This window comes from Natrix helvetica (genome assembly GCF_964273705.1).
Source record: "Natrix helvetica genome assembly, chromosome: 4".
NCBI classification, from domain to species: Eukaryota; Metazoa; Chordata; class Lepidosauria; order Squamata; family Natricidae; genus Natrix; species Natrix helvetica.
Genome location: NC_138550.1, coordinates 111,760,713 through 111,787,383, shown reverse-complemented (window position 1 = coordinate 111,787,383; position 26,671 = coordinate 111,760,713). Strand labels below are relative to the sequence as shown.

General features: G+C 37.1%; 2 protein-coding genes across 2 annotated transcripts in view; one reads left to right on the top strand and one right to left on the bottom strand.

Annotated features, from left to right (window-relative positions):
• CD226 (CD226 molecule) overlaps positions 1-26,671 on the bottom strand; it is a 703,503-nt gene that overhangs the window by 457,982 nt on the left and 218,850 nt on the right. The window lies entirely within an intron of this gene.
• The window catches only part of DOK6 (docking protein 6), a 195,442-nt gene continuing 194,540 nt past the window's right edge, over positions 25,770-26,671 (top strand). Inside the window, exon 1 of the mRNA XM_081950953.1 lies at positions 25,770-26,234. Coding sequence (XP_081807079.1) covers positions 26,169-26,234 — 66 coding nt within the window. The 5' untranslated portion in view covers positions 25,770-26,168. The remainder of the gene's footprint in view (positions 26,235-26,671) is intronic.

The following is a 26,671-nucleotide window of genomic DNA, read 5'->3' as shown; positions in this document are numbered from 1 at the left end:
CCAGAGCTTTATGGATCACAGAGAAGTCTGACAGTAGTATAGCATATATCTCTGAAAATAGAAATTATGAAAGCAAGCTATGTTATATGAAGAACGGTTGCAGGAACTGGGTATGTTTAGCTTAAGAGAAAGAAGGACTAGGGGAGACATGATAGCATTATTCCAATATCTCAGAGGTTGCCACAAAGAAGAGGGAGTCAAACTATTCTCCAAAGCACCTGAGGGTAGAACAAGAAGCAATGGGTGGAAACTAATCAAGGAGAGAAGCAACTTAGAACTGAGGAGAAATTTCCTGACTGTGAGAACAATTAATCAGTGGAACAGCTTGCCTCCAGAAGTTGTGAATGCCCCAACACTGGAAGTCTTTAAGAAGATGTTGGATAGCTATTTGTCTGAAACGGTATAGGGTTTCCTGCCTAGGCAGGGGGTTGGACTAGAAGACCTCCAAGGTCCCTTCCAACTCTACTATTGTATTGTATTATTGTATTATTCTGTTATCACTTTCCTTTTCATCTCCTTGAAAAAGAGACCCTTCCAGATTTTTTTTTAAAAAAGAGCAGTAAATGCAATGGGTAAAAGAGAATTTTATTTCATTTCTTCATGTGCTAATACAACAGGGCATGTCGCTCTGCAGTATCATAACTTCAAAAGAAAGTACCTGTTTTGTTCTGTAGTAATTAATTAGTAATCCTCCAAACAAATATTGTGTATTCAATATTATGAAATATTTTGCTGCTGCTCCCCATATTGTGTGGATCATCTGTGCTAAGAATAATTCATGTTGCTGTTACAAGACAAATTTAATTAATGAGATCTGACTGTGCAACATTAACTTTCATTTGATGTAGATTCTTCTTTATTTGCATTGTTTGGTTAAACATGCTGCTGGTTTAACACCTGCATTTGGAAATACTTACACTAACAAAGCAATGTTTCCACTGGAGTAGCACAGAGCATGGTCCCATTCATCCTGCTTACAGGTGAAATAAGGCTAATGAAATGAGACACGAAAATATGAAATACAACTAGGCAAGCCACAGTACAGGGCTTTAACTAACGCAGTTTGGGGGCAAAATGTCTGTGTTTCACACTATCAAATTGGTCCTAGGCTGACATTTGTATAAATTGGATATAACAAAAGCAGTAATAGTGACTGATTTGTGTCTCTGAAGTCCATGGAGGTTTCTGAATGAAATACCTGAAGGACACCACATTACTGCTTCAGACAGGAAGGCAGTGCAGAGAGTGGTGAGACAGAACAGATCATTGGTAGTTCACTTCCTTCTATCCAAGACATCGCATATAAGCAATGCATCTTCTTCACGACTTGTTTTCCTTGTTACTTTCTGGAAGGAGGCTTCATGGTAGCCGAAGCAGAACATCTAGATTCAGTCACAGTTTTGTTCCATACAGCATCAACCTTGTTAACTCTCAAGTTTCCTCTTTCCACTATGTAGTCAAAATGGACAATGATAGACAAATCTATCTATCTATCTATCTATCTATCTATCTATCTATCTATCTATCTATCTATCTATCTATCTATCATCTATCATCTAGCTATCTAGCTATCTAGCTATCTAGCTATCTAGCTATCTAGCTATCTAGCTATCTAGCTATCTAGCTATCTAGCTATCTAGCTATCTAGCTATCTAGCTATCTAGCTATCTAGCTATCTAGCTATCTAGCTATCTAGCTATCATCTATCTATGGGTATATATTCAACAGATTTAACAGATGAATAGAGTTGGAAGGGACCTTGTAGGTCATCTCTCTCCCAAGATCCTACACCATTTCTGACAGATGGCAATCCAGTCTCTTCTTGAAAACTTCCAGTGATGAAGCTCCCACAACCTCTGAAGGCAAGCTGTTCCATTGGTTGGTTGCTTTCATTGTCAGTGAGAAAACTATAAAGAGAGTCTCTCTCTCTCTCTCTCTCTCTCTCTCTCTCTCTCTCTCTCTCTCTCTCTCTCCCTCCCTCCCTCCCTCCCTCCCTCTCTCTCTCTCTCTCTGTCTCTCTGTATGTGTATGTGTGTATGAGAGCAGGCAACAGAATTTCATTTTTAATGTGGGCCAGTTTGCTCAAAGTACAAAAAATAACTTTTTTATTATTATTATTATTATTATTATTATTATTATTATTATTATTATTATTATTATTAATTAGCGTTTATATACCGCCCCCTCTCCCGAAAGGGACTCGGGGCGGTGTACAGTCCATATCAAAATACAACAAATTAAAACATAGTAATAACTACATAAATACATATATGAGAGAGGATAAAATATGCCAAACTGTACAGCTAAATAAATAAATCGAAATGTACAAAATTTAAAATCCCAATGTCATATAAGATTAAATTTAAAAAACTATCCCTCTAAAAACCAGTAAAAATGTGTATGCCAGGAGGTAGACTTCTAAATTATGCCAGACCAGCCAGTCGGAACAGGTGTGTCTTCAATTTCTGTCGGAAGGAGCGGAGGTCAGTAGTGGTTCTAATGTCAGGGGGGAGGTCATTCCAGAGGGTTGGGCCCATCACAGAGAAGGCCCTACTCCTCGGTGTCGCCCGTTGGCATTGCCTCGTGGACGGCACCAGGAGAAGGCCCTCCCTGTGACAGCGAATTGGCTGCAGGGATGTATGTGGGAGGATGCGATCCCGCAGGTAACTAGACCCTATGCCATGGAGCGCTTTAAAGATGGTAATCAGAACCTTGAAATAAAGTTATCTTATCTATCATGATTAATTTATTAACACTGTATGTTAACTAACAACAGCCACAAAAACAGGTTTAATGTGTAATACTTTTAAAATGAAAATTGCTTGGCTACAATGCTTGAACAGCTATCTTTATGCTAGGAAAATACCTTTATGCTAGGAGAAAAAGAAATTATAATTTAGCTATATCTCTCTAAATTCAGGGAGAACGAGACAAAAAATGAAATTTTCTACACTTTTACTCCTGTTTTGATATCACAAGCAAATCTGAGGTGTTTGTTTCCACACTGACAGAGAAAAAATAGGAAACCACAAATCATAAGGGCTGAATTCATAGATCACACTTAAGATTTCTTTAGATATACTTTATAAATCAGTAGTTCTGTTTCAGCTTGGTGTGTGTACAATACAGCCAAAGAATGTGCTATGCAAGGCTATACAAAGGTTGTGTGAGACTGACCATACAGTGGTTTATGCCTAGTTTAACTTAATTCCATGATGCTACCTAAATGGGAAAAAATGTAATGTTCATTGTATCAAGAAAGTATTGCAGGCATAATTTTCAAACAGATCATATAAAAGCTAAACCTAATGGAAAACGGTACATTCAATTTATTTATTTATTTATTTACTGAGCGCTTATAGACCGCCCCCTCTCCCGAAAGGGACTCGGGGCGGTGTACAGTCCATATCGGAAATACATCATATAAATAACTATAAAATTAAGCAATTAAAATTATTAAATAGATAAATAGATACGAAGGAGGATAAAAAAGATTTAACAGAACTGTACAGCTGAGTAAATAGTTTAAAACCCCTACAAATATCCCATAAAATTAAATTTAAAAAACAATTCCCCTAAAATACCAGTTAAGAAATATGTTTGCCAGGAGGTAGCAGTTATGATTATGCCAGGCCAGCCAATCGGAACAGGTGTGTCTTCAAAAAGACAAATGCAAAGGAATTGCAACCAATCAAATAGTTTCAAAAAGATATGCTGTTTTATATACTGTAAATGTATATTCCTGACAGTTAGAACAATTAATCAGTGGAACAACTTGCCTCAGGAAGATGTGAATGCTCCAACACTGGAAGTTTTTAAGAAGATATGGATAACCATTTGTCTGAAGTGGTGAAGGGTTTCCTGCCTAAGCAGAGAGTTGGATTAGAAGACCTCAAGGTCCCTTCCAACTCTATTATTCTAACACAATGTGATGACCATTCTAATGTCTTCAGCTATAATGTTTGTGTTATTCTTTTAATGGAAAAGTAGCTTACTTTTTGCATTAATGTAACAAGATCACATGCCATCTCCATAAAGCAGCTTATCGTGTATGCAAAGACCTTTATGTAATATAATAAATTTTGAACTGAATTCTATATTACAAGTATGATTTAAAAGTTCAGTGAAGGTTGCCACTGAGGATGAAATGTGTTAGCAACCTAGCCTTTGTAGTTTGACTCATATGCATTATTTCTTAATGCACTGTACTTAAATTAAAGCTGTAAATGAATAAATATTTTACAGTGGCAGCCATTATATTCCCAGTATATTTTAAATGGGGTTCCCACTGAACATTGATGATGGATCTGTATAATAAATATTCTCCCTAAAGAAATAAGAAATGGGAAGCCATCATATTAAAGCAACATTTATCTGGAATTATATCAGCTTTAAAAAGATGTATGTGCATTCCTCATATTTAAATAGTGATTTCTACGACTCAAGCAAACCACCAAAATGGTGAAGCTGAAGCAGAGTTAACCTTCTGGTTTAAATCAATGGGACAAACATCTAGAAGCCCTTTTAGCTGCAGCTCATGGGGTCATTTGCACTGGCAATAGAAATCCTTTCTTTGACAAATGGATCTGAACTTTGCAGTTTACCCCCATTTGCAGTTTAAAGATTCAATTGTGCAGGCAGATCTATCACTAGGCAAAATGAAATTAGCATTCCCGGCTGCTGATTCTGGGTGATATGGAAGGAAGCAGATTGACAGTTAGGTAATTAGTTAGTTATAGCATTTTCATTGCCTAGGATAAGAAAATATACCTATGGGATGCTCCATCTCATATGACAAATATAACCTGGCTGGTTATGGACATAATAAAAGGAGAAGTGAATTGACATAGTGCAGTATTGAAGCAGCAAGTATCTTCAGCCAGTCCTTAAATAGGAGCCAAAAGAAAGAAACTGGTTATTTTTGTTTAATTTAAAGGTTATGTACTATTGATCAACTTTTGATCGAAGAAACATCTGGTGCAAGCTTTCTGACATTGCATTTCCATTCTGCTAAAATCATCATCATCATCAAGTCCTGTGCAGAGCACATTTGGCACCCAATGTTTTCCAGCAGGTTCAGTCATTTGCAGGATCTTTGGCATCGTCCCATGGGACATTAATAATCTTAAAATCTTCCTTAAATGTTTGGTGCCAGGTTTTTTTTTGAGGTCAGCCTCATTTTCTCTTCCCTCCAGAAGGCATCCAATGTAGTGCAATTTTGGGGTGCTGGTCTATAGGCACATGTAAGATGTGGCCAACAAGCCACATTCAATATTCATTCAATGAACTCTGGTAGAGAAGAGCTTATTATATGTCTGCAGAATGTAATCTGAGGGGGAAAAACCAAGAACTTTGGGAATTTAATTTATCCACTTCACTGAAGCAAGAATAGTAATATAGAAAGGTGGATGAAGACGTTGACCGCTTATGAATAATATGCATGTGTAGATTTTCTTGATGGCACTGTTGGTGATGGCCTGTGGTGTCTATTGGTTACCTATGAATGATTTAAATGACTAAAAAAAGAATTTCTGCCTTGTGTTGGTCCTATTTTGACAGAATTAACAAGTTTTCAGATGGCAACAAAACAATGCAAGCTATTTATTTCACTGTAACATGACTCTATATAGTATTTTATCATGTGTGACTTGAAGGGCTATCTTATATTCCCTGGTTAAGAACAAAAGGAGCTGTTGAATAGAGTAATATCTGGAAATGCTAAAGACTGCAAACATTCCTGCTGAAAAGCCTGCATGCTTTACAGGTAAGCAATTGTTGGGAAGGGGCTCATGGCTGATACGTTTTAACTTTTTTGTACCGTCTAACCAGGCATTGTTTCTTCTTTATAACGCTGTCCTAATACATCTTTCCTCACCTCCTTCAGTTCTTGGATCATACCAGTTGTTTCTTCCAGCACCTCAAATTGGTTTAAATACCACTTTCTCCCTCCAAAACTCATTTCCATCTAGTTTGGTCCATGTGAGAATAGAATGTACATGTAGATAGAGCTCAATTGATTTTATAAAAGGAGTACCTTATTCTAAAGGCAATACATTTTAAGTAATATATGTTCATTCATTTTATGTGGGTATGCCTTCAGGGAGGTATGAATAAATATATTTAAAAACATTGGATGCATTTTACAAAAGAAATTGGTTTTAGCTGGAGTTGGCAAACTTCTATTATGCAGGTGTTTTGCAGGATTTTCTCTCTCCCCGCCCCCACTATCTTTTTTGGAAAATTATCTTACATTTGAGGTTAAGTAAATAATAAATGTGTATATTAAGATTAAAAAGGTTTTCCAGCAATTACATGATGCCTTTTTCAAGCAATGTCTGAAAATGATAGATTGCGGAGAAATGTTTATGTTAGCAAAACGCTTTTAAAAGCACTGTGATTTTGTGGGCAAAGTAGATTTGGAACTTCTTCCAAGAAATATCAATACCTTATTCTGTTGATTTATGGAAATTGCTATCAGTGTAAGTGTGCATTTATTGACCATTTGTTCTGGTGTAGTCCTACCAAAATGGACCATACACCTGATGCAGTGCTCTATGTTCCATTTGTTCAGCTAATTTAATTTAACCAGCTCTTCTCAGATTTGTTGACTTTAGTGTTGGTGAAGTTGGGCTGAGAGCATATACATTTGCATTTAGAAATCCAACTGCATTTTATAAGGCAGTGGTTTTTATTTTTGGTGGACTTTGAAAAACATTTTTTCTAGTCAATTAAAAAGTGAATAGTTAGCTGTTTCTAGAAAAATATGTTACTTGGATTTTCAAACCGCATAGTAGTGCAATATGTCATATGTTATATAAGCCACTTTCCATTACATAGTATCTTACAACTATATTGAATCTGGGGACCAGATATATCCAGAAGCTTTGGGTATGGTGCCTGGATGATGGGGAGGCAGAAGGAACTGGGAAGTATGGCCAGGATGTTACTGTTTCTTATAAAGAATCAAGAGAATATGTAGAGAATGAAGCATTAACTAAATAAATAATATTTAATGATCCACGGTGTGAAAAGGACACAGAATTTGCAATGTTTTTAAGAAATCAGCATCTTCGAAAGATTCAGGCATCCAAGGACCCAGATGTCTGACAGCAATAACAATAGCACTTAGACTTATATACCACTTCACAGTGCTTTACAGCCTTCTCTAAGTGATTTACAGAGTCATCATATTGCCCCCAACAATCTGGGTCCTCATAAATAGGTTTATTATATTTTTTTAAAGCCTAAGGTAGTTTTTGTAAAAGAACTCGTGTGACTGCTGTGCATCAAATGCAAACCACATTTGTACTGAAATAAAGATGGAAAATATTGAGTGTTTTTCTGCCATTCACAGACTGTGATGTTGGTAATAAACTAGCCTCATTTCAGGCTGTTATTTCTACTCTTGTTCAACAACCTTTCCCAGTTGGTGAGGTTCTATGGAGAAAAAAAATCCTTCATCTGTCTTTTCTTACCGTTTAACATATCTGGTTTAAGAATGTAACTTTTTATGTAATGAGAAATACATATATATATATAGGGGTAATCTGAGCACTTTCCAAGACAACACTTGACAAATTATAAGATTAGAATGAAAGAAAATGCATGTTTAGGTGTACATAGATTAAAATAAAAAAGATTGCATAATCAAAACGATTATATAGAAATTTTCATTTTTGTTCATATCTACCTCAAACAGCTGAATCATATTTTAATTTCATGGATGGGAGAAACAACATATTCTGAAACATAAGTTACTCTGTGATGTCAGGAAAATCTGTTTGAACAAAATCTTTCTTTATCCAAGTTACACATAAAAGGAGATTGTATTTTTAATAAACAGCAGGCACCTAATAAAGCAAGAAATATAGCAGCATTAGCTTTTTTAAAGGGAATGTTTGAAAATAATAGCATATTCCAAAAAATTATGCATTGGGTATTTACATTTATATTTCAATGATACTTTATTTTTCCACATTTAAAATAAGCAATGTCCTAAACCAACTAAGGTAGCTTGCTTCCTCAAGTGCAATGGTAAATACCAATCTAGCTCTTTCCATACAATGTAGTATGTTATCCTTGCCCTAAAAACTCTGTTTCTTGTAACGGTTCAAAGTTGAATGTAATCGTGGTCTTCAATGTATTCATAATTGTAATTCTAAATTGTGTAGACATTTAAGGTTTTAGATTTCACAGCTGAGACTTTTGATATCTTAAAGTTAAATATTTCCTAATATACAAGGGAACTGATTGTTTATCATAACACTTGATTATGTTTAGGTGCCCTAAGATCCCAAATTTAAATTTAAGCATGTAAAAACAGATCGAAATATTCAGTATTGCCAGAAGGCCATGGCTTTGCAATTGTACATGTGAAAAACACTCTAGGGATTATTTGCTTGTTAATTTAGAATTCTAAAGGCTGCCCAAGTCTTTTATTATTCTGAGTGGTATACAGAATAAAAACCAAAATATGAACATCGAACAAAACAGAAAAGGAAGGTGAGTCTCCTGATGGCACAAGCATTCATTAAAAATCTGTAAAACCACTCACAGAGGGATTCTATATCTCACCTAGCCTAAAGTGCAGAAAAACTGCTGGAGCTTCATGGTTCTTTTGAAAAACAAGATTGGCCCATTATGTTTTAGGCAACCCATCTTCTCAACAACATTCCTTAAAAGGAAAGGTTGGACACTAGATGAAAGTTGTCCAAGTCTGTTGAGTCTAACCACAGTTTTTAGAGTACACCTACCATCACCTTCTTCAAAGCTGGTGGGATCAGTCCCTCATTCAATGATGAATTCATTACTGTCAATCACATTCCCCAAAGGCCTTCACCAACCAGGAAAAACCTGGTTCTAATAAACAGACTGGTGGCTTAATAGTTCCAAGGACCTTGTCCATTTCTCAGAAGTCACAAAATCAATCTCTTCCCACTAGTCAAGCAAGATTGTGCTTTAATCGCTTTGACCAGACTTTCCAAGTCAGGGTAACCACTAAAGAGATCTGAGCAACTTTATTCATCAGATATCTAGAATATTCTTCACAACAACCCTGTAGATCAGTGTTTCTCAATCTTGGCAACTTGAAGATGTCTGGACTTCAACTCCCAGAATTCCCCAGCCAGCGAATGCTGGCTGGGGAATTCTGGGAGTTGAAGTCCAGACATCTTCAAATTGCCAAGATTGAGAAACACTGCTGTAGATGATCCTTGGATCATCTCTTCCCAGCTGGGAATAGGTCAGTTTATTAAAGGCTGTTGGTTGGCTATCTGCAGATACAATAAAAACAAAACAAAAATGGTAATGCTTTGTTGCTCTTTTTGCCAGGATATAATCCCTAATATATACTCTTACTAAATATGGAACAGCAATATAATGTGGTTGCGAAAAAACCTTAATATGACTTTAGATGGCTTCATTTGAAATATTGTTTCCATATCACAGTTAATAACAATTCTATTTTATTCCATGGATGTCAAATCTTATAAAAAGTTCATGAAAATTCAAAAGCCGTCATAATTGTTTTGTGAAACTTCGCTTGGCTTAATGAAGATTTTGGATTTTAAAAAAATAAATCAGAGGTTAATTAGTTTTACCATGAACAAATCTTCTGTCCTGAAAATATCACTCTCCCACCCCTGCCAAATCTCTCATTATATCATTTTGATTTAATGTGCAAATTCTGCTTACTTCAGTGATACATCTTGTTTATACCTGAGGTTGAAAGTCCAACGTGCTGGAAAGTGTTGGAAAGTAAATTGTCATTTGAAAGGAGCAGATAATCCAATAAGATAGATAGAGCAAACTATTACATTAAAGTTTTCGGAAGACCTGCAAACAACATTGCCTTCTCCTCTGCTGCAAACAAGTTTGTTTTGCATTAGAAATACAAATGTAGGGAAATAGGGAAGAAATAATTCAGGAAAATCTAAATTAAATGTAATGTTTTGGACTTCAGGGCTTCATTTATTTAGCAATGAATGCTCTTCCTGGGATTAGAGTCCTGAACTTAACAGTGTACTGGAGGCATATATTAATGAACTAGTAAAACACCTCCTGTTGTGTCTCATTGCTGGATTTGGAAAGACTGTGGTGTGTTCACATTGTTTTTTAAAATCTCTAAAATTATTAAGAATGTGTTGACTTTGAAAAAAGTCCCTAATCAAAAGCAGTTGTTTATACTTCCTTTTAAGACAAACAGTAACTCTATCCATCTAATCTTCTATTTATTTCTGATGAAACACAAGTCTTTTCTATAGCACTGCACAACAAGGTTTTCATTTTTCAATGAAGAGCTGAAATACATGTTAAATGTAATGCAATTTTATATTGCTATTTCGTATGATTAGCATTTTAATGCTGCCACACAAATTTTAAAACAAACTTTTGTTACGTTTAACTTTTCAACTGAATACAATTTTGTTGCAGTCCTAAATATTTTTCTTACCTTCCACATTATTATTCCACAATATTATACAACTTAGACGGTGTTCTTATACTTGGGTTCCTTTACAAACAGCGGCTACCATTTCCTAATAAATACACATTAGCATATTGAAAAAGCAGCTGGCTTTGTAACTTCCATGGCTTCAGCAAATTAATGTGTTCTTGAGAAACACACTGGAAACTAACATGGCTAGTTTTGGACCTATAGTTCAACAGAGCAAAGCACTTATTGAGTTAAGACTTAGAAAAAGAAATAATAAGAGATAATTTGCTTAAAAAGCAGGGCTGTATGTTCCATATAATCTCCTTTGCAGCCTTAAAATAGTTTTTACCCACCCTGCTATTTATATAGCCTCTAAAACAGGGGTAAGGAATCTTGCTCCTTTTATGACTTATTAAGTTCAACTCTCAGAATTCTGGGAGCAGAAGTCCACAAGTCATAAAAGGGCCAAGGTTCTCCAACCCTATTCTAAAATAATGAGTTTGAATGTCCTGTTTTGATAAACCAGCAGAGCATCACATTAAATACTAGAAAATTAAGTGTCCAAGATCTTGTAATTAAGTAAATAAGTAATTATTTTATAACTAAGTTAATTTACCAAGAAGAAAATATGCTTAAATATTGGACACCACATAAAATGTTTAATAAACGTATCAATGATAGTTGCAGTCACCTTATTCTTGGAGATACAATTTGAGAATTGGAACAATAACTCATATGATTTGGTCTTATCCTAATACTGTCACAATTTAGGACAACATCATTAGGATTGTTAATTTGACTTGGGATCAATTGCTGTGTTAAAAATGCATATGCTATTCTTGAATATTTTCCTAGGAATTGGAATCTATCAAGATTGAAATATAATCAACGGCTGCATCATAAGCGCTGGCTAAACAGGGCTACTATACAATACTGCAAGGAAAAAGCATACCTACTTTGCAGCAGTGGGTACACATTCTTCCACATTATGGTTCTTACTAATAAAGAATGTCATAACAGGAAAATTAATATCACAGTATCCTGCAATGAGTAATAATTCAATAAGTTGGTTATTAAGCTAGAAACAGAAGTGGTATTCAGCAGTCTGGAGAACTGGTAGTGGAAATTTTGAGTAGTTGGAGAACTGGTAAATATCACCTCTGGCTAGCCTTGCCCCCATCTATTCTCTGCCTCCTGAGTCCCAGTCTCCTGGAGTGGGGAGGGAATAGAGATTTTACAGTATCCTTCCCTGCCTTGTCCACCAAGCCATGCCCACAGAATCGGTAGTAAAAAAAAATGAATCCCACCACTGGCTAGAAAAGAAACAATTTTTCTGAGGAACAGCCTCTCTCGTTATAAGAAGTACATTTTAAAGTGATCTAATAAATTGCTTAACTACATCCATGGCATTGTAATTTTTATGCTGTAGAACTGAGTATTTTGTAGTCCTAATGCCATTAAGTCAGCAGCTCATATAGATAATTATAAATGTATTCTCTTAAGTTAGAAAGCCAATATCTCAAGATGTCAAAACAGGTGTTGAACTACTGGAGTATTGTTATCAGAAACTTGCCATATATAGTAGTCATCTTCTTTGGATTACTGTGAAATATTTGCAGTATCACTAACTGAAATTGAGATGCAGAAGGAGTTTTAAGAAAACGTGTTAACAAAGCAGTTGGTGGGCAAAACGACTTCATCAAACCTATTTCCATGTGTAAAATTGGAAAACTGAAACTTTGCACACCCCACTTGAAACATGCACTGCAGAATTGTAGCCACAGCTCTCATAACTTTTGACTCAGCAGTCGTAGTTAGGTAATTTACACATATTTATGACGGTCAGAGGTGGGTTCCTACCAGTTCGCACCGGTTTGGTGGAACCAGTAGTGGAAATGGCCCTCTGAACCGGTAGGGATGGCATACTCCCCCGAACTGGTTCCCTAGTCACCACAACATCCTTTTTTGATCTTTTTAAGTGTTCTGCACATGCACAGACCTATTTATAGGCAACTGTGCACACGTGCAGAGTGTGTCAGGTGCACGCAAATTAGGCTCGTGTGCACAAGTCAAGCGTGCAAAATCACATGTGCGTGCAAAATCGCACACACACCGAACCAGCAGTAATGCCGGCAGAAACCCACCCCTGATGGGGGTGAAATGGTCAAATAATCTTCCATGATATTTATCAAAGGTATCCCAAATAAAATTCAAGTCCATGTCTTGTTGAGAACAGAACAGACTTCCAGCTGCATGATAAAATTTATGAATCCCTAATGGTGCTCTGCGGGCCCTTTTTAACCTTTATGGACCTGAGAACATTTTCACCTTCTGTTGTGTGCTTGAGCGCTAATGAGCCATGATTATAAGGGGATGAGTTGATGCATATGTCACATTCAAATGCATAATTTTTTATAAATATATAGGAACTGCAACAAAGGAGGAGAGTGGAACAGAAAGAAAGCTGGGACATGGGGTGGCGTGGGAGTGGGAAAATGCATATAACTTTTGAGAGACCAAAAAAAGAGCAAATAAATTTTAGCTTTCAATTTGCAAGTCCTTCTTAAATGAATCTGAGGTATTTGGAATCCAAGCTGATACAGTTACTCATTTAACTTCTGATATACTTTGTGAAGTGTGCATTTATCGATTTGTGTTTAAATTAGTACAAATATATGTTGTAGCATTTTCTATTGCATATAAAATAATCACTATTCCTCTCTGTTCCCTGACCTTATCACGTGCAGTATAAACTGAGATTTTATGAAATTTTATAAATTACTCCAGCCTCTTGCATTCATATGGCTACATTTTACCTACATTGAATTCCATTCATATTATTTCCACTGGCTACGTCTGGGGAAGACTGGGATCGCATCCTACCACATACTTCCCTGCGACCAATTCGCTCTCACAGGGAGGGACTCCTCCTGGTGCCGTCCACTAAGCAATGCCAACGGGCGGCGCCTAGGAGTAGAGCCTTCTCTGTGATGGGCCCAACCCTCTGGAATGACCTCCCCCCCGATATCAGAACCACCACCGACTTCCGCTCCTTCCGACAAAAACTGAAGACTCACCTGTTCCGTTTAGCCGACTTGGCCCATTCATAGTCTTTTACCTCCTGGCAGATATTTTTAATTGGGTATTTTTAGGGGTTATTTTTAAACATTGTTTTAATTGCTTTACTTTAGGTACAGTTTTTTACAGCCTCCTCTTTTAAGTATTTAGTATTTAACTATATTTGTATTTATTCCCATGTATTTATGTGTTTTAATCCGACTGTACACCGCCCCGAGTCCCTTTTGGGAGAGGGGGCGGTATATAAGCTTGAAATAAAGTAAAGTAAAGTAAAAGGATTGAAGATGGCTCTGTGTAATATATCAGTGGCCCCTAACCTTTTGGGCTCCAGGGACCGGTTCTGTGGAAGTTGGTTTTCCATAGACCAGGGTGCGTGGTTTAGCACACTGCCTGGATCCATCATGTGGGCGGATGGGGATTCACTAACTTGCGCAGCCTGGTCATGGTGGGCTATGGACCAGTGTCAATCTGTGGCATAGGGGTTGGAGCACCCTGTAATATACATACTTGTTGTGATCCAAGTGGAAAGTTGCTTTCTTAGGTTTTTTTCTTTCTTTTCTTTGTCTTTCTTTTTTGTTTTCTTTCCATTTTTACTCTTCTTTAATTTTTCCTTTCTTTTTAGTTGATATTATCGTTACTATTGTAATTAAAAGTTTAATGACATTATTTGTAAAAAAGATTCTTCCCACCAGCAAAAAGAAATGAAAAAGGGAATAGAAAATGAATTCTCATCAAACTTTGCCTTCCTGACATTCTCACCATTACATTTCTTAGCGTTCCGAAGTGTTTCAATTTCATAAAAAAATAAATAAAGATTCTTCCCACCAGCAAAAAGAAATAAAAAGGAAATAGAAAATGAATTGTCATGGAATTTTGCCTTCCTGACATTCCCATCACTACATTTCTTACTGTTCTGAAGAGTCCTCCAATTTCTAAAGCTGACTATCCCGATATTACTACATTTCCGATGTGTAAACTTCAGCTCCCAGTATCATCAGCTCTATCTAGGTTGGCAGAAATTTCTAAGAATTCTTCTCCCAAGTGGATATACCCAGTTTAGAAAAATCTACTCTGGAGGCTATTTTAGAATGGCATGGGGGACAGCAAGAGACGTTCCAACAAGAATTGTCAACTGTCCCATTTCACAATGTACAAAGTTAGCACCCATCCCTCTCCTATAAGAATGAAATATTTTGGGAAATATTTAAAAAGCAGAATATTATATTTCCACTAAAAGAGAAATAGAAATCTTAAGGGAGACGGAAACTCAGCCCAAGTTCCCTACCCCCAGCAGATATTTGGTGCCCTTTAAGAAAGACTGGGCCATCCTATCCACAAAATAAAAGACCTTCGGCTCCAGGGTGATGGGATTAAGGCATGATCCTCCAGTACATAATAGGATTACCTATCAGAAGAGCCCACTGCATTGCAATCTCCTAAAGACATTGCATCACTCAGCAATTTCAACCAAACTTATCTCAGACAAACATGACCTCACATGGTCCCATGGGAGTCAGACAACAGCCAATAGAATACATGTTCTTGTTCAGGAAGTTCAAGTGCAAAGCCCAAGAGAAGGCATAAAAACCACCCTCTCTCAACTCCATGTGGTCAATTACCAAGAATCACATGTGCTTGGTGGTTCTGCTTCATCAATAAATGGACTCTCTTTCCAATCAGTCTCATGCCTCCATTTTGTCCCCAGTGCCTTTCTTCAGGCTTGGAACTGAACCAGATGGATATTTCTTCCAACAGCAGGCAGGATTTCTTGACTCGATCAGAAACTTTAGACAAGTTTATTTTCTGACTGCCTAAAGCATATGATATACTTTTTCCTTTTGTACTTCCTCTGCACTCTTTTGAGTAATGAAAAGTAATAAAACTGCTTTTGGTAATAACGTGCCAGGGAGGTTTGCTCCCTCTGTTCCCCTTTCGTGGCTATTCTAAGATGATTTTTGATCACTTTTGAGTTGGAACAGCAAATGGTGCTCTCTTCTCATCATGATGAAAGTATTGGTTATGTTGATTAAATTATTTTAGCATCTGAAATTTAAAAAACAAAAACACAGAAGCTCCACTTCCTTGATCTGAAAAGATGCATTTATCAAAAAAGTTAAATATGGGTGTTTTCCCCTCTTTTCTTGGGGGAGAGTGTGTGTGCCTTTCCATGACATTCAAAATGTGCTGCCTCATTTTTCCTTCATCCCAAGCATTATTTTTTAACACTAAAAATATTTACATGTGAATATTTAGCATAGCCCTACATATGAAATATCTATTGTAACATTAAAGGTAAAGGTTCCCCTTGCATATATCTGCTAGTTGTTCCCAACTCTAGGGGGTGGTGCTCATCTCCGTTTCAAAGCCAAAGAGCTTGGAAGATGTGGTCATGTGGCTGGCATGACTAAATGCCGAAGGGACACAGAACGTTGTTACTTTCCCACCAAAGGTGGTTCTTATTTTTCTACTTGCATTTTTACATGCTTTCGAACTGCTAGGTTGGCATAAACTGGAACAAGTAACGGGAACTCACTCCGTTATGCGGCACTAGGAATTGTATCATTGGAAAGTTGTTATAAATAATATATATATAATGTTTTGGACTTGTTCATTTCTTTAAAAAATAGCTTAGTTGCCCATGGAAAGCTTAGCTATTTGGACCATAGTAATTAATGATAAGTGCTGCATGATTAAGTCCACTCCCTCTCAAGAACTTTAAAGGATTCATGTAGCATTTATTATATAATAAGGAACTCTTCCAAGTTAGCCCTTGGCCTGTGCATATGCACATAACACACCAAGATATCTCAGTACGATTGCTTCATTTATATCCTATAAACAAAATTACATTTTCTAATGCCATGAGTTGCATTTACATATTGTTATCTTTCCAATTATTTCCTATTTTCTTCTGATGGACAAGTTTGGCAATATAATTAGAGACTGAAAGTATGAATTAAGTACACTTTTCCATCCATTCTTCACTCAGGAGCAAAAGCTTTGCTATAGATGTCAAGCTTTATATTACAGACTAAAAAAAAAAGAGAAGCTGTGGGAGAAAAATACTGTTTTTATTCTGATTCAACTACCAGAATATCAGCATTCTCTCTCTTCTCTCAGCAAATTGACTGCTGACCTTATTAAAATATGAAAGGAAATGGAGTCAGAAGGCCATTAATTTAAAACAATCAAGTATAAAATGAACAAATATTAAAATGGGAGATGATAGGTAAAGGGTAAAGTATCCCGCAGTCAAAAATGATCAATTCAGAATCTGTAGCAACTGTTATATAATCCTGGTAATACATCCAGGCTAGAGAACAATACTTTCATGGAAAGTACTTGAACATAATCCCTTCTGGAATATAATGAAAAAGTTACAGGAATGAATCCATCTCAAATAAACAAAATCCAGTTTTGTCTGGCATTTTGGTAGGGATATAATATTGAAATTGATCACCTTTTGGAGTGACCTATGGTGAAAAGTGGATTAGGGAGTTTGGTCCTGCTAATTCTAGATTTCTCATCAAGTTTTAGTATCCTCAACAATGGTGTCGGTCTGGCCTGACTAGTGGAATTGAAATTTAGATTTCCATCCTTCTAATCAGGATGCACCCAAATGTTGGTGTTGGGACACTATTTATATAGAACACTAACTTATGATGCCCCACAGAATTTGATTTATTTCTCATGTTGTTCAACTTCTAGATAAAAAAACCTAGAAAAAAATTGTCAGAATTTTAGAGTGGAGTGCTATCAGCATTATTCCTCCTCACCATACAAATCAAAGGAATTATTTGTATCCTTGAATATTACCTAAGTTCTATTACATGGCATTTCCGTAATTTAGTTCTCAGTCAAATAAACAAAACATCTGTTTTGTTTTTCAAGAGCCTGTTTTAAAACACTTTCCCTTCTTACTGTTAGTAGGTAGACTCTTTATTCTCAGAGGCTTTATTCGAGTGGTTCTAGCAAGGTGGAAGCTCTTGCCTAGGTATTTCCTTTTCTATGATATCCCAAGATATACTTTGCTTTCCCCAATTAAGGATCATAGAGAAAAAAAATGTATTTTCTTCTAAAGGAAGCTATCCCCTCACTTCAATTTTAAGTAGCAAAATAGCCCTACAAAATACAGACTAAAAATACGAAATATACAACTGAACAAAATTCTGATTAGAAGTGTTATTTTACTGTTTATTCTTCTATTATAAGCAGTTTTTCCTCCTCTTCTTATGTTGTTGGCCAAAACCCATAGTAAACATGTATGCATGTATGCATGTATGCATGTATGCATTTATGCTTAGTGGCTGAATAAGAGAAAACAGGTTGAAATCAAATCCAGGCAAGTCCAATAAATTGGAAACTAAGTTTCTCAAGTACTAAATTTCCCAAGTTTCCAAGTACATGTTGCTTCTGATGGAGTTGCAGTTGCGTTGAAAAACATCTTTAAATCTAGGTGTCAGGCCTGCAGCCATCTTTTCTTTTGTAACTTTGGCCTGCCATACTTTCTACTATTTACTATGCATTTTCTATTGTGGGAAAATGGGAGGGGTGATTGTAAGGAGTTACATACTATGTAAGGAGTTACATACTATGTAGCCATAACAAAATTATTTCTAGAAAGCCAAGGTCATCCTTTGTCTCTGCACCTGACTGGAACTGGATGGGTGGAACTGCCAGCATGGCAGTGGGAGATTGGGCCATGTGATGGACTTGTGGGTGTGGGGGCAAGATTTTGAACATTCAACTGGTAGGGAAAACTGGAAAGTTTTCATATTCGGATTTTCCCAGATGTGCAACATGGCTGTTCTAATAAATTGGAACTTTGAGCAATACTTTGCCTTTTGGATACTATTTGGAATGCTGACACTAGGATTTCTTCATCATCTGGAACTATTATTGAATTCACAGATAGCAAATGTGGTGAGGAAGTCATGACATAATTACACCTAATGTAGCAACTGTGAGTTTTCCTGAGCTGCTTCAGTTTTAACAGAGATTATCCACACCTTCATTACTGATTCCTTTCACTACAAAATGTTTTGTAATATGCTACCTTCTTTCAAAGTGTCTGAAAGTTGCTACTAATGTAAAATGAGTTGAGGCTGTTCCCAGTGCAAAGTATAATATAGATAATTATATTGAAATAGAATGTTGCCAAATTGTTTACTTAGCACAGTTTTAGATACAGTATTGCTGTAGGGGGGAAAAACCTTCCCCAGATTAAAATATTCTTACTATTAAAAAGAGGCAGGATAGAATATTTCCCCAAAGGAGAAATTGAGAAAAATCTTAAAGGCAGAAAGTAGCCCCCATGTTCCTGCTATAGGAAAACAGCCTCGAGCAGAAGCATGAAGACTCCAGTCTTTAAGGAGATTTTATATCCATTCAGAAAGATTGGGTCACTCTATTCATAAGCAAAGAGCCAAAGTTGACAAGATTGAGTAGATTAGATCAGACAAACACCTAAGATTTGCATTTCCCCTTTTATCTGTAGAGCCAGCCATGACCCCTACGGATCTGGCAAGAGCCATTAGAATATTTTAGGACATGTTCTTGCACAGGATCAGCCATTTCAATCACCAGACCTACAAAAATGTATAAAAGCTTATCCCAACCCCATATGGTCAGCCATCCCAGAAACATGCTTCTGTCACTGAAGTTTCTGGCATCCATATATACAAAGACCTCCTTTTCTTGCAGCTAGCCTCCATTTTACTTCCAGCGTCATTCTCCCAGCTTGGAACCAGACCAGATCTTTATTCCAACATTACTATTAATCTTTAAGTTTAGGAACAAGTTTAGGAACTCACTACTTTAAGGAACTGCATCCAGCATTACAGATCTATCATTATTATTTCCACCCATCACCAAACATTTTGGTTGCTCTGATTCTTTTTACCTCAGGTTGCTACTATCAAATCAATCTGCTAGTATTTCAATGATTACACCCAAATACTGTTCCATAGTCTGTTCAATATACAGTAACTTCTCTTCAAACATTAGGTATTTTCTGTTTTGAAATAATGAAGCTATCCTTTTACTTTCTACTTTTTCTAATGTTTTTTATCCCTACTATTAACTCAATGTTATATCAGATTTAATTTCATTAGCTGCCAATATAGATAATAATCACTATAATGAGACTCTAACTTTTAGTTTTGAAGACATAATCATTCCTTATGTGTTATATTTCTTAAAATATCCCTGTATTTTTTTATATTGGATAAAAATTAACAACTTTTCCATCTTTTAATATTGTAATAGTTCTACATATATTTTACTATTTTGTTATTCAAAACAATTATTTGGTTGTCCTATATAAATTGTATCATACTTTACTATATATATTGTAATGTCCCAAACTCTTAAATTTTAATTTACATTTTACTTATAGTTTTATATAATTTTATAGCTTGTTTTACTCCAATCAACTGGGACTCTTTTGTTTTTCTGGTCAGTGTCCAAAATAAAATGACTGATTGACCAGGTGACTGATTTTCATGTTCCTTCAAATCTTGCTTTTAAAAGTTGCAGAGTGTTCAAGGCTCATACTGTACATTCTCTCATCTGAGGAACAAATGAGGAACAATTCAATTTTTATATGATCATAGAGAATGCCATAGATATCTGTTTTCATTAAAAATGTATTAAAGGATTGTTAACTCAGTATGATAGTCGTCATAGCTCATTTAAAGATGAATACTGATAGGACTATACATTCCTTTTTTTAAGGAACAACTTATATGAGTACGTGGCCCACCAAAAATATTTCTCTCATAGCAATCAGCCTATTGAACTTTCTCATAAACCTAATACATTTCTTTGCTGTCTTCTGCAAAGGAAAATTATATTACATCGTCTGTAATAATCTTTCTAATCTTTCCAATTTCTCCCCAGATCTCACAATCCAGATAATATTTTCTTTGAACACAACAGGCAAATCTGAGATAGGTATAGAAATGTTATGTAAAGGAATTGAGAATAAATTCCACTTTTTTGTTATGAACTTGTCCTGTTTTTAAAGTCCACAAGAGAAGCCCATCTGAAGATGTTCCTGCTTTTGGACACTTGCTTGTGTGATACATTTACTTTCTAAATAATTCCTAGGGAATGTTTTCATTTAAAAGTGGTGTTTGGCCTTTATTCTTTCTGATTTCAGAAATGCAATTAAAACACATCTATTTCATCACCATTTGTTACTTAATATTTGCATTTGTTTAAATTTGCATCTTTCATTTTTTTTAAATTGTGCTTTGCATTTTATTAGCTATCATCTGCTTTAAGCACTCAAAATCATAAGTAACTATGAGTAATGACTGGAATCAAAACAAATATGTAAACAATCACAAAAATAAGTTTAACTCAGGAACTTTGAATGGACTTCTATATCAACTTGATATAAAAATATTTAAAGTAGGGATACCTAGAAACCTTCATGATTTCAGAAATCTACCCATGAAATAGAGAGAGGAATACACATCCCACCCATTTTGTTATTGAATTTCAGAAATGTGATTTTAGAGACTCTGGAAAGGTTGTGGTACAAGGAAATGAGAATGCCTGATGTTCACTTTTCCTTTAGGTAGAACAAATTGGGGTTTTCAGAAGTCTTATATGTTAAAAAAATCTTTAATATCTCCTCATTTTTGATAAACATATAAATGTACTCAATAAAATATTTCATATGTAGAACAAATTTGTTTAGATGATTGCATTCCGCCTGGATTTTAGTAGGTCTGGATTTCAAAAATCCAGATAACTTGTATATGGCAGCAATGGGATGCAGAAGACACTTTTATATCCTATGATCAGTTGGATTTCTCCAAATGGATCAGTTAGATTCATTTTAAAGCTTCCCGAACAAATCTTCTTACTTCTTGAACAAATCTTGCCACATTTGGTTTGCACATATAAGCAAAAGCATTCTGGGTGGTTGATTTTGACATCTAAAACTTGGCACCTAAGGAAGACATGGTAGATCTGTTTCCCTAAGTAATAAGATAATTGTGGCATCCACACTGATTTTCTGCTGAAGCCCCTAATAATGTTTATTTACTGGTCTTGACCTAAATACAAATGAATGAATGATATTTTAATGCAGTGGATGAGTTCTGGTTTTCTATGGCTATGTTCTAACTGATTTGCTTAATTGTTTCAACTGTAGTTGTACATATTATCATTGTTGGCCACCTTGAAGCTTATCTGTAGGGAAAAGATGGGGTAGAAATTTTATATCTTTAAGTAAAACAAAGTAGCTAAATCAAACATACATTGTAAGTTTGCACAAAACTTTGACAGGAAGGAGATCCAAAGCAAAGGTAATTAAGAATAGAATAGAATTCTTTATTGGCCAAGTGTGATTGGACACACAATGAATTCGCCTTGATGCATAAGCACTCAGTGTACATACAAACAACAACTAAATGATAAGTCACAGACCATAAATTGTAAGATACAATTGTAAGTCTTAAGATACAAACAACAATTTTAACTCATAGGAAAAGGTAGTAGAAAAGATGAGAGGTGAAAAAGATGAGATGTTAATATGGAAAAGATGATGACAAGGATAATAGCAATAAAGCCTACTACATAGGTTTATGTCTATTTATGTCTAATATTTTTAGGCGTAAGACAGTGCTGTGGGAATTAGGTGTTTAGCAGAGTGATGGCATAGGAGAAGAAACTATCTTTGGATCTAGTTGTTTTGGCATGCAAAGCTCTATAGTGGTGTCTTGAGGGAGAAGTTGAAAGAGTTTATATCCAGGATGTGATGGGTATGTAGATATTTTCTCAGCCCACTTTATGGTTCATACAGTATACAGGTCCTCAATGGAAGATGGGCTAGTTACAATTGCTTTTTCTTAAGTCTTGAATGATCCTCTCAGAATGCAAATACAAAATGAAGTGACACAGTATTTTTTCTTATTGGATTGGACCAGTCATGCTACTTTGGCCCCTCAGTATTTTCTGTACAATGGCAACGTACCCACAAAAACCAAAGCAAAGCAGCTCATCAAAGCAAATTGGTTCCACCTGAATGCTTAAGACAGAGTGCAACACATCTGATGGTTTTCTTTGGGGACTAAGTCACATTGTATAACTGCAGATGCCCAAAATGAAATATTGAGATAGATTGTGCCCGTTTTTTAAACCCAATAAATGGATAATGCAGAAGGAACATCTTATTTCATGTGATGAGCCGAATGACAGAAAGAGGGAGTAGTGAGCTCCCTCCCATATTTGGGCATACCAGGGGTTGTAACACAAATGCATACCTATTTCCCTGGCTTAGCTGATAAAGGAGGAGAGCCTGTGGTTTAGTGGCAATTACATCGGCCTAATATGCAATACAGCCCTGGTTCGAATCCCAGTAAGGGTATGGCTAGCTGATGAGAGCTAAATAGCTTGAAATGGATGCATACTAGTCTCCCTTTATTTATTTATCAGCACAAATACTATATATATATAGTATTATATATAGCTTAGTGGCTAAGACTCCTGCCTAAGATATAAAACAGCCCAGGTTCAGTAAGGGTATGGCTAGCTGATGAGAGCTAATTAGCTCGAAATAGATCTATACTAGTCTCCCTTTATTTATTTATCAGTACAAATACACCACAAATATAAAAAGGCAACATTAAAAATAAAAATATGGTTTTCTGCCTGCATGGTCTTCTGTGATGAGCCGAAGGACAGAAAGAGGGAGTAGTGACCTTCCTCCCATATTTAGTCGTACCAGGGGTTGTAACACAAATACATACCTATTTCCCTGGCTCAACTGATAAGGAAGAGAACCCGTGGCTTAGTGGTTAAGACTCCTGCCTAAGATATATACAGCCCGGGTTCTAATCCCCAGTAAGGGTATGGCTAGCTGATGAGAGCTAAATAGCTTGAAATAGATCTATACTAGTCTCCCTTTATTTATTTATCAGCACAAATACAACATACATACATACATACATACATACATACATACATACATACATACGTGTGTGTTTGTGTGTGTGTGTGTGTGTGTGTTTAGATGATTGTTGCTGCCTTAAGTTGCATTGCAATTAAAGACAGTTTGTTAAACTGATGGAGGGCTTGGAGATGTTTCATGAAGGGAACTATTATGCACTCATGCATGCATCAAATCGAATCAATAAAATTAGGACTCAATTGTCAAAGGAAGAAACAACCCAGCTTTTCTACATCTGTAGATTCTGTACGTATTTTTGATTAAGCTTCCAAGAAGGCTTAATTTCGTTACCATAGTGAATAGTGCCAATAGTCTTGCTGAGCAAATCTACTCAATTCAGTGAAACTCAAATTCATTGAGATATGGATCAATTCAATGAAAATAATGCTAGGCTTCAACTCTAGCTGATTCATTGGATTTTGATCAGTCATATGCTTTAGATTATGCTATAATGAAATCATTGCAATCCTTTTTTCCATTAGGGGTATCCATCTACATATACATGTAGAGGCACAAGCACAGCAGACATATACTTCTTTCCTTGCTCCCCAACATTGTATGTTCCATTGGCCCTCCTTTAATAATCAGACAGTGTGGTATTTATACAGAAAATCTGCATTATATTGCATAGAGTTGATGTAGTTCTATGCATCTGGAAGACGCAAAATAAGTAAAAGCTAGTAAGGGCTTATTTCTGATGGACTGCAATGTTATTAATCAATGCTTAGTGATAGAAGAAAATATCTTGTCCTTGGAGAACTTTTTGCTTAATTGTAAATTTCTTCAAAATGCAAAGTTTTCCTGATCTTGACAGAATTCACATCCCCTGATATTCATATGGAGAAGACTTTGATAATTTGGATGAGAGATTCTTGGGTTTAATCAAAATTTCAAGATCTCTCTTTAAAACCAGTATCATTCCGGCTTGCCTAATTATTTGGTAATTTTTAGTCACCCTAGGACCTTGTTATGAGCTTTCTATACTCTTGAAATAAGTAAATAAAACCTGTCAGAAACTAATATAGGCTTAATTTTAATTTGTGATCCACAGTTTCATTTGCTTTTTAATATATTCTGTATACTACTTGTTTTGTGGTATAACTATCTTGTGAGCTATAGTGATCAGAAATATGGACTACAGTTTTTTCCCCCAGCCAGATTCAGGATTTCTTCCATGAAAAATAAAATGATGTAGAAAGGATTCCTTAAACATTCATCTTTTAATTAGGAGAGAAGTTGCTATTATTTTGTACATTCTTATACAAAAGCTATTTTTTCTGATAGCAGAATGACCCAGGCTTTCTTCCCTGCAGTTTCAAGAATGAAGCATGCAATCTTATGCATACTTATTTGGATTTAATTAAGCCCACTGAATGAATGGGATTTACTTTTGAGCGAATGTTTTTCTATTGGGTACGGCAATTATTATTAGCATAACTGTAGAGGTAAAACTCCTCAATAAGACATCGCACACTCCTAGAGTCTAAAGATAAAATTCTGACAATAATTTATTTAAATAAACTATTCTAAACCTAAAATGACTTCAGAATATAAAGTAGTGGCTTGAGGCCTTATACTGTAGGTATGTTGGAATTTAGCTCCCATAATGGTGTGAACCTCAACATCTCTGAAGGACACCATCCTGGAAAAGTTGTTCCGAAATTGCTTCCTAGGGCATTTCATCCTCTTTTAATGAAAAGCGAATTTATCAGCAAATGATCATCAATGACATTTGCATCCAAATCCCAGCAATGAAAATAGAGGAGGATTGCTATGGTCTGTTTTATACAGAAATCTCCTCATATCAATGTGAGAAAAAAAAGTAATCACCCTTTCTGTTATCTACATTTGTGTCTCTGCTGGTGTGTAAAATCATCCTGAGTTTTCCAAGTCTGATCAACTGGCCAAAAGACATTTCCCAGAGCCATAGTCCAGACTTGAGTGGGAAGAAGTGACTCGCTAGGCACACAAGCTTTTTTGGGGGGGGGGGGAGAAGAAAGAGTGAGGGAAGGAGAGTGGATGGGTGGGTGGGTGAGAGAGAGAGAAAAAGAAGAAATAAAAAGGAAAGATGCGCTCGGGCATGAAGAGCAAGCCTGACATTTTCCCAGCCACCCTCCTTAATGGGGAAGACGACGAAAAAAGGAGGAAGCGTGCGGGAAGCCCTCCTCTTCCCTCTCCCCCCGCTTTTCTCCTTCGCGCTGGAGGGAAGCTGGTGCGGCGGGAGCAGCTCCAGAGCCTCTAGGTGCCGGAGCAGCGACGCTGGCTGCGGAGGGAGGTGGGGGAGCTGCGGGAAGAGCCGAGGAAGCGGCTCCTTCTTCTGCGCTTCAGGCAATGATGGCGCGGCGAGTGCCTCCTCCCGCTTGTTAGCGTTTGGAACCGCTGAGGTCCAAGGCAAGGCGCTCGTTTCGTTTCGGGCGGCCGGGAAGGTTCCTGAGCGCTGAGCGCGGCGCCCCGCAGGCGGAGTGGGCGGGCTGCGCTGGGCCGGTGTGTGCCCGGCGCGCGCCAGAGGTCCTGCACAGCCGCCGCCGCCGCCGCCTGGATGCCAGAGGCTCCCCGGGAGCCGGCGGCCAAGGGCACTCAGCGGCAGCTGGAGGAGGAAGAAGACGAAAAGGAGGAGGAGGAAGAAGAAGAAGAAAAGGGCGACGATCCCGGGCGCGGAGCGGGGGGCCTTTCCGGGGCAAGCTGGTCCTGGCCATGGCCTCCAACTTTAACGATATAGTCAAGCAAGGCTACGTGAAAATCCGCAGCAGGAAGCTCGGGGTGAGTGAGAAGGGGGAGCCGAGCGCTTTGTTCAACCCCCCCCCCCCCCCGCTTCCCCGCCGTCATCTCCCGGGCTGGGTGGCGGAGGTGGAAAGACAGGCAGTCTTCGGAGCGAAAGGGACGTTGGGTCTGGCTTGCCGAGAGGGGTGGTCAAGCTGATCAGGTGCGGGGGGCCAGGGCTTGCGCTTCGCCTCGGGTTCCCCGATCGCTTGCCTTGGAGCTGCCCGCTCTTGACTTCGGCGTGCCTGGGGTTTTTTTCTCTCTCTCTTCTTTTTCCTCCGTGCCTAGCGCGCCTGCCTTGCCCGCTTCCCGCGAGGAAGGCAGCTCGCAGTGTTGGCATCTCGGGAGGCGTGAAGGCAGGCATCGGGGTTTGCTCGGGGAGAAAGCCCCGCGAATGTCAAGTCGGAATTGATCTCGACTAAAGTGTGGCTAGGACC